The sequence below is a fragment of the Thunnus albacares genome, chromosome 21 (genome assembly GCF_914725855.1).
Source record: "Thunnus albacares chromosome 21, fThuAlb1.1, whole genome shotgun sequence".
Taxonomy (NCBI): Eukaryota; Metazoa; Chordata; class Actinopteri; order Scombriformes; family Scombridae; genus Thunnus; species Thunnus albacares.
This window is the reverse complement of record NC_058126.1, coordinates 11,482,632-11,491,404: the sequence shown is the minus strand read 5'-3', so window position 1 is coordinate 11,491,404 and position 8,773 is coordinate 11,482,632. Positions and strand designations below refer to the sequence as shown.

Below are 8,773 nucleotides of genomic sequence, written 5' to 3'. Positions count from 1 at the left end.
CCTTAACCATTCTTTGGTAGAACGACTTGTGTGTTTAGAGTCGTTGTCTTACTGCATGACCTACTTTCTGTTGAACTTCAGTTCACAGACAGATACCTTGACATTTTCCTGTAGAATTGGCTGGTATGACTCAGAACTCATAGCTCCATCAATGGTTTCTCCTTGCAACTCTGCCATGCACACCATTGTTCAATGTTCTCCTGATGGTGGACTCATTACCATTGACTGTAGCCACTGCAAGAGAGACCTTTAGTTTCCTAGACGTTACCCTGGGGTCCGCTGTGGCCTCCCGGACTATTACACGCCTACTCTTGGTGTGGTCTTTGTCGTTCGACCACTCCTGGGGAGGGTAACAATGGTGTTGAATATCCTCCATTTGTAGACAATCTACCTGACAGTCGACTGGTGGAGTCCAAACTCTTTCTAAATGGTTTTGTAACGCTTTCCAGCCTGGTGAGTATCAGCAACTCGTCTTCTAAGATCCTCAGAAATATCCTTTGTTTAAGCAATGATACACTTCCACAAACCTGTGTTGTGAAGCTCAGAGTTTGACAGTGAAGACCCAGATTTCTCTTCTTTAAATAAGGTAGGGTCTCCCAGACTCACATGTGATTGTCATCCCATTGATTAAAACAACTTACTGTAATTTCCTCTTCAAATGAATTGATAATCCTAGGGGTTCACATACTTTTGCCACACACAAATATGTAACATTGGATTATTTTCCACAATAAATAAATTAACAAGTGTGAGGTTTTTGTCTCATTTGTTTAACTGATGTCTCTTTATATAGCTGTAGGACTTGAATGGAAATCTGATCATGTTTTAGGTCATATTTATGCAGAAATAGAGCAAATTCTAAAGGGTTCACAAACTTTCAAGCAGCACTGTATATGGAAGTGAAGCCTCTGGGAAAATATGATAAATAATGCTCATAACAAATCATGTAACTTGTATAAATATTGTAAATTTGAGTAATGATTAACAGATTGATAGAGACTTGTGGCCTTGACATTAGCTTTGACTAAATATCAAAAAGAAAGGGAGGTTTCCAGCTTTCCTGACTCGAAAGATGCACATGTTAGGCTGTTTGAAGCTGTAACCTTTTATTTCCATGTCACTTTGCTGATTTAGCAAACTTTCTGTTTTGCCTTTATGTGTCACATTCTTACAATTGCTTCCTGATTTTCTTTTCACAACCTGGTTGTTACTCTTTACCCTGCTTTTAACAACTAAGATTGTTTATGGCGGGCGGAGTCAACATATTCTCACTGAAGGTCCATAAAAAGAGATTACTCGCCATATTATGCCAAGACAGGTTATGACAGGGACGGTACTGTCATTTCTTTTTTCTGATCTGCAGATACTGGAATACATTTGTTGTGGTAAAACCAGCAAAGCCTGAGAGCGTATGTATGTAAATATGTAAAGAGGTTGCTTATAAGATTCTCAACGTCGATTCAGTTTTTACTTTATCAAGAGGATAATGTTTTTGTTGTTGCTTTCTTTTTCTGTGTGAAGTGACTGTTGTATCCTCTCGTGGACTTTCACCCTGAGACCCTCACCATGGTAAACCACAACCCAGTCCGTGTTGTGCTCATGTTTCTTGGATTGATTGTCTTTTTAGTTGCAATAACATTCAACTCTCTATCAGGATTTGGTGATAAATCAGGTGAGTATTAGTCAGATAGTTCTAATCAGCTGAAGCTTATGTAAAACATGGTAATTGAATAGATAACAAACTGTTCTTATCTCAATCCAGGTCTTTTCCATCAGAAAACAGAGGATGTGACACTCAAGTATAAAACACCCATAACTCCTGCTCAGTGGTCTCTGTTTGTGTGGGACTTCATATACGTTTGGATTTTTGCCATGTTTATATACTTTTTAGTGGGACTCTGTAGAAGGTAGGCTCTTGCACCATTTGTCATAATTCATTCATAATTCAAAAAAGAAGATACTGTTTAATTGCTGCATCATATAGCAGAACTGTATCTATTTCTTCATGCTTTTATATCATTTTCTCGCATTATTGCATGCAGCAGATCATTCCACCTAGTCCAGAGGCAATTTAGTCATATTCTCTTTACATTTTGCAGATTGCTCTGACATTGTATGAAAGAGTCTGATTATTTCCCCACAGGCACAATTTGTTTGTTGCAGTGTGTTTTCCCTCCCGAATTTGACAATATTATCCTTGCTCCCCGCAGGAGCGCTTATGACTGGCTGTATACCACTCCTGCAGTGCTACCCTATGGATTTCATGTCTCTATTATCATTAATATTTGCTTGAACGTTGCATGGTTGTTGCTGTTTGACAGAGAGTAAGTGTGCAAGTTCAGGTTGGAAGCCCAAACATGTTTCTCTGTAATTCATGACAGTTTAATTGTCTAATTTTCTGTGTGTGTGTAGGTTGTTGCTGCCAGCGCTGATAACCTCAGCACTGATGACAGTCACCAATTACATGATCATATTTTTCTCCTGTCATGGACTGAAGATCTATGGAGCTTGGCTGAACAAATATCACAACATAGACCTTTGGCTCTTCAGAATATTGGTAAAACTATATCACAGCCTATCATATCCTAGTTTTTTGAGATCTCCACTTGGGTGTAAAAAGGAGAGTATCTTGGATTTACAGACAGTGAGTAAAAAGCTTGTAAAAACAGTAATAAATTCACACATTCTGCAAACAAAGGTGTTCTTTGGAGTGAAGGGCTACAGGCACATTAAAAGATGGCAATCCAAAATACTCACAGTTTGAGTATAGTATAAGATTACAAAGCCATTCCCAGAAACCTGTAATTATAAAATGTAGGCTTTAACAGCAAACAGTAAAGCTAACAGTCAAGTGAAATATCTCAACATTTATTTGATGGATTGGCACAAAATTTTGTACAGCCATTCATGGCTGCAAGAAAATGAAGCGTATCCCCTAAATTTACCTCTAGCACTGCCATGAGGTTGACAATGGGGCTTTCAGTTTAATATCTCAATGACTATAAGGTGGATTGCCATGAGATTTGACACAAACATTCCTGTACTGCTCATGTGGAAATGTAATAACCTGTGAATCATTAACTTTTCAGCTACAGCAATCATCAGATTGAAATTTCAGTTTGTCCGGTACATTGGTTTACGACCAAATGCTTGAAAATCTATTGACATTTCCATCACCCTCAGCTGTACTTTGTGTTTAGTGCTAATTAGAAGATGAACATAGTAAACATACCTGCTGAACATCAGCATGCTAGCATTGTCAGTGTGAGCATGTTAGCATGTTGATATTGGCATTGAAAGGTGCCATGTGTAGGATTTAGTGACATCTAGTGGTGAGGTAGCAGAATGCAACAAACTGTATAACCCCTCTAAATTCTACACACTGCACCTTTAAGTACAAGGCAAGTACAGCCTAGCAGAGACACTATCATAGCTGTAGACTCTTAAGTCTTGTTCTTAGCTCATTAAAAGTTTACATTTTGGAGCTTTGGAGCATGATTTTCACAGGAAAGCAAAGATAAATTATTGTACTGCTAGTTTAGAATCAAAGATATTCCATATGGTATGACAGTCTTGAGTCTGTTTTTTCAAATTCTTCTTCTCCAGAGCTTTTCATCCACTGTGTATTGTATTTAAAGCCACATTGTATTAATCAGTCAATAGCATTCCATTTGTTAAGTCCCACTGTACACTGCTGACACTCTGTAAGGCAAAGAAGTCAGCCAGTACTCCAAAGCTATGGGCTGCTTCATCACCCATATCTAAAGAGTACATTCTTGCTGAAATGCCTGTGCCTTGAGATTAGGAGGCTAGAAGCAGCCCAGCTGGGGTATTGCAAAAAAAAAGAAGATTGGTTTCCAGTCCTTCCTTGCCTTGCACTTGACATTGAAGAAGTAGTGATAGATGAAGTCATGTAACAGACCAACATCCTGTACAGAAAACTGTATTTGAAGCTTACAGAGAAGCTGCCAAATGCTTCAGGATTAGGACATTGCCAGCCACCATAGAAGCTGGTACAGCTTCGCATTGGCTGCTTGCCTTTAGCACAAAAATCGTTTAACTCTGCAATGTGTACAATATGGTTTCTGACTTTATGATGTAACATGTAATCACATGTTGCCTAAACAGACATCTGCGGTGCTTATCCAAGTCTTCTCTCATGTTAAATCAGGTGCAAAATGGAATGGCTGTGTATGCAACATGGGGGACCCTCTCTACTATACTGAACCTGACGATATACCTGCAGCATCAGACAGTCACATCTAGATGTGACTGTGCAATGCTGTCAATGCTGTTACTTCTAATGGAGCTGTTAACCTGGTGAGCCTTACTCCCTGCTGTGTTTTGATGTTTGACTGCTTTTTTTCCCCTTCCTCTAAGAGACAACACTGAGCAAATGCACCCAAATGTTTTGTCTTCTTCTTTTTCTCCCCAGGTTTCTCTTAGAAAACTTCTACTTAGATGAGCATGTGCGTTATATCATGACCATCTACCCTGTGGTAATCCTGTGGTTAACAGGCACCCTGAGCAATTCTGGCTCTAATGAAAGTCCCATTTACATCTTTGCAGGTACTGTTTCAACCCTGAACTAAGGGAAATTAGCATCCTGCATATTTTCCAATTTACTTCTTGGTGATTGATTAAATTTCTCTGTACACTGGTTATTGGTTTATAAAGATATTTGATCTTGTCTTTTCTCTGCAGCTGTGATCCTGCTTATTTCCTGCATCTTGTTTGTGGCTCGCATTGCCCTGGTCACATGGAAACACCACAAACGGCCATTTTACAATGACAGTGGACCCTTTATGTCACCAGTAGAAATTTCCTTGACGCAGAAAAAAATCTTTCTATGAATGAATGTTAGTATAAAATAGCCTATTCTTACAGGTGGGTAAAAAATGATTTTGTAAGACTCAGGTGTGTACTTGTGCAGGGCAGATTTTCCCTGGTGTTTTTTTTTTTGTTTTTGTTTTTTTGTCTTTTCAGCAGTATTTTTCAGAATGGCAGTCAGTTAGTTGAGTTGAAATTTACTATGGATATACTACAATGAATGTGTAAATACTGCAATTATATTTTAAAAATACTAAAACACTTTGCATTACTAACCCGATAGAAAAATTCAATGTACAGCTTAAAAAAAACAAATAAATAAAAAAATGACAATAAAGTTATGGTATTTCTTTGATTCATTGTAAGGACAAAAATCATTTAGTCTATAAAATGTCAGAAAAAGTTCAATTTACTTGTTTTGTCTGACCAAAAGTCCAGACTCCAAAGATATTGAATTTACAATCTTATAGAGATCCCCTTAGACATCCCCTCTAGACTAAAAATATATGCTCTGAATAATGATTTGTGTCTAATATCTTTTCACAAAAAAAGTTAATTTACCTTGTTAAAATTCTTGAAATGACATCTCTTTCTTATCCTTCATTGAAAATCTTCATTTCAAAAGTTTAACTGCTGGACACTGGAGTCTTCAAGTTTCCACATCACACCTGTGTAAGTTGCATATTGGACCATGAAGGCTCCAAACTAGTCGTGATGTTACAAATCATGCTCATAAGTACATGCCTGAAACTGAGATTTAAGGTGAGCACAGAGAAACTTCCCCCCTTCAGCAGATGAAGGGGATTGTCAGACTTTGCATATACATCATTCTGCACAGTGAATCTTCAACATCCAAGGGAAGGAATAATAAGCAAAATTAATTGTTGAGCTAGAAACAAATATTGTTTTACATTTTTGCTTGATTAATAACTAAAATCAGCTGTCAAAATTGTTGATTTTTTTGTGGATTGTCTAATTCATTAATCGGCTCAACATCTCCAATTTATCCCTGTGAAAAGTAATGTTGTCTACACAGTCAAAAACATTTTATCATTCTGGATGGTAAAACCCTTCTCTTACTCTATTACATATACTCACATGACTTGTAATATCATCACTGGATCATAATTACCAGGCTTACAGGGCATTGAACATGTAATCACAGAGATGCCATAAAACAGTACATGCAGCAATCCAAAGTCCAAAATGTTAGATTGTGGTGGCAGTTGTTGTGCCTGACAGCGTTTAGAGCTGTAGTTAGACACTATGGCGAGAATCCAGATGTTCCTCCTCGCAGCGAAAAAGAGTGACCATGTAATGACACATGCTGTATGCGTTGCCCTGGCTGTCATTACTCAGCTATGCTCAATAGTCTTCTGTAGTCTGGCAAAGGACAGCACCGTGCCCAACGGTAAGTGACATGACGTCTACTGAAAATTTTAAATCATACAATGATAACAGATGCTGTACTGAGAGCCGGAGATGAAAGAATCTCAAACTCTCAAGGTTTTGATAAACTGGTGCTATGCTCATAGTGATATATATATATATCATATACTTTAAAAGAAAAAAAAAGACTTTTTTTATTTTACTTGAAAAGTCACCACATTGAAAGCTTACTTTCAGCAAGCATGATTCAACTTTACTGTTTACTGTAATTCTTACTGAACAACCTTTGCCTTGCCAGTCATTATAAATTATGTACTTTTTGCAAGCTATTAGATTGGCCTGGATGGATGCCAATGAAGTTAAGGCCATACAGAAAAGACACACACACACACACACACACACACACACACACCTCTTACAATCTTTACACCTTGATTGTTGATGTATTACCTGTGGTTACAGCTCTGTTTAAGACCTCATCCAGGAATGTGTCTGAGACCTTCCCCCTGGAGGTGACTATGGACTGGTGGTCAGAGAGCAACTGGATTTTGACTGACATTTGGTCAATGGCTTGGCTCACGCATGCAATGGTCGGACTCTGTAAAAGGTAGCAAGGATGTAGTCTTTAAAATGTAATACAATGCCAGAGTAAAGTGTGTTTTACCAGAGCTTCTATGGTAACCCAAGGTTCTGCATGTGATCACAGTTGACTCTGTCTTTGCTCCATCTGTAGAAATGTCCTCGGTCCTGTGTCATGCAATCCGGAAATCCACTCTCCAGTCTTTTATCTGATGTGGGTCATGATTAACATTGCAAGAACCTACATTATCATTATGTGGGATGAACAGTGAGTTGTTCTTGTAGCATGCACAACTACAGAAAACACATAGTTACACACACACACACACAAAGAAATATGTGCACAAGCGATCAAATTTGTTTTGGCTTTCTATAGCAATGTATTTGGAGCGGTCATCCTGACATGGTTTCTACCAGCCCTCAGCTTCTACATGCTCTACATGTCCTACTACAACCTCAACGAGTGCAAAGCCTGGCTAGCCATCAACAACCCTGATGAGATCGGGTGGATTCGTTACCTGGTGAGGCTACTTTTTTACCTCATAATCACTGCAGTAAAAGCTCAATTGCATTTGGTAATCATCAGGAAAGATGAGAGGTAAAAAAAATGAAAGCTTCCTCAAATTCTTGTCAGTTTTAAATGTGTATGTTTTATCATTTGTTGCAGACACAGAATGGGTTGGCACTATTTGCCTGGTGGACTCTCTTGAAAGCTGACGTGGGTCTTGGCATCGTGCTCAAGTACAAAGCTGGTCTACAGGACCCACTGGTCAGCACCATTGTCCTCACCGTAGTCCTCTTGTGCACTCTAACCTGGTAAGACTGGAGATTTAAAGGAATGCCCTCTATGTATTTTTAACTTTATGGAAAGATTTTATTTGAAAGAAATGTTTGAAAATGCATGCTACTCCCCTCAGGTTCATCATGCAGAGCTTCCTGTTCACCAAGTACATGCGCTACACATTCACTGTGTACGCCATTCTCATTCTGGGCCTGGGTGCAATGTTCACCAGAAGCTATCGCATTCATGACTTTGCTGCAAACACAGTCTATTGTGGTAAGATCTTACCCAAGAGTAGTAAATGTACATTTAAGTGTCATATTTGTGAAAGCTCATCATGGTTTTTATTATCTCCAGGGTTTCTTATGCTAATGATGACCATCATGAGCTCAGTCCATTTGATGTCTATATGTCTGTACAAACCTCCTGCCATGGAGCCCTATGTGACATCTGAGAGCTGCCAGACAGTGTGCCAACCTGAAGGCAGGAGCCAACAAAAACTGCAGAACTGACATCATCAGGAAAGCTTATAAGTTCATCTGGTAACAGCAAAACAATCAAATCTGGGTTCCCACAGTTTCTTGAAATCCTTGAAAGTTTGTGAATTTGAGGGGAAAAAAAATCAAGGCCTTGAAAGTTTTTGAAAGTTGACATAAATAGACATGGGTCATTGAAAGTGCTTGGATTCATATATTTTGTGCAATAATAGAATATTGTTTGGCTGTGTTGGAGAAGGCCAGAGACCACATAGATTCTGTAAAGCCTGCTAGTTCTCATTATTAAAATTCTGTGTTATAACAGTAATTAACCTTGATCTATGACTCAAACTACGCCATGGTGGGTCCTTGAATTTGAGGGAATTGGGCCAGGAAAGTCCTTAAAAAGTCCTTGAATTTGATGTTTGAGAAGGTGTGGGAACCCTATCAAATAAATAAATGTCTATATCATGCAGTGGTCATTTTTTTTTACTGTTACTATAACTGACACCTTACATAAATATACGAGGAGTAATCATTTGCACATGTGCACCTTACATTAATCACCAAAGGAGGGCAGCATATATTCACACCACACTGATAAACTGAAATGACAAGAAGAGCTCTGTTCTACCAGAAGATGGCACAGTGGCTCAAGCCCTTTGACAGAAGGTCTCTGAATTCAAGATTGAAAACCAAATTTTATTGGTAACAAAGA

At 38.5% G+C, this 8,773-nt stretch overlaps 1 protein-coding gene and 1 long non-coding RNA gene across 3 annotated transcripts; both read left to right on the top strand.

Annotated features, from left to right (window-relative positions):
* Window positions 1-1,795: 1,795 nt before the first annotated feature.
* On the top strand, window positions 1,796-5,101 carry LOC122972856. Its single transcript, XR_006399861.1, has 4 exons — window positions 1,796-1,907; window positions 2,211-2,557; window positions 4,172-4,569; window positions 4,705-5,101. It is a non-coding gene; the product is annotated as an uncharacterized LOC122972856 (long non-coding RNA).
* A 715-nt stretch (window positions 5,102-5,816) lies between these two features.
* Window positions 5,817-8,547, top strand: LOC122972769. Of its 2 annotated transcripts, XM_044340099.1 has the most exons (7): window positions 5,817-6,241; window positions 6,682-6,826; window positions 6,953-7,066; window positions 7,175-7,319; window positions 7,466-7,614; window positions 7,716-7,855; window positions 7,937-8,547. In XM_044340099.1, exons 1-7 carry the CDS (start codon window positions 6,097-6,099, stop codon window positions 8,089-8,091), a joined length of 993 nt encoding a protein of 330 aa, XP_044196034.1. In that variant the 5' UTR covers window positions 5,817-6,096; the 3' UTR covers window positions 8,092-8,547. The 2 variants fall into 2 exon arrangements, with proteins under 2 accessions (XP_044196034.1, XP_044196033.1); XM_044340098.1 differs by having other exon boundaries at window positions 7,716-8,547.
* The last annotated feature ends 226 nt before the right edge of the window (window positions 8,548-8,773 follow it).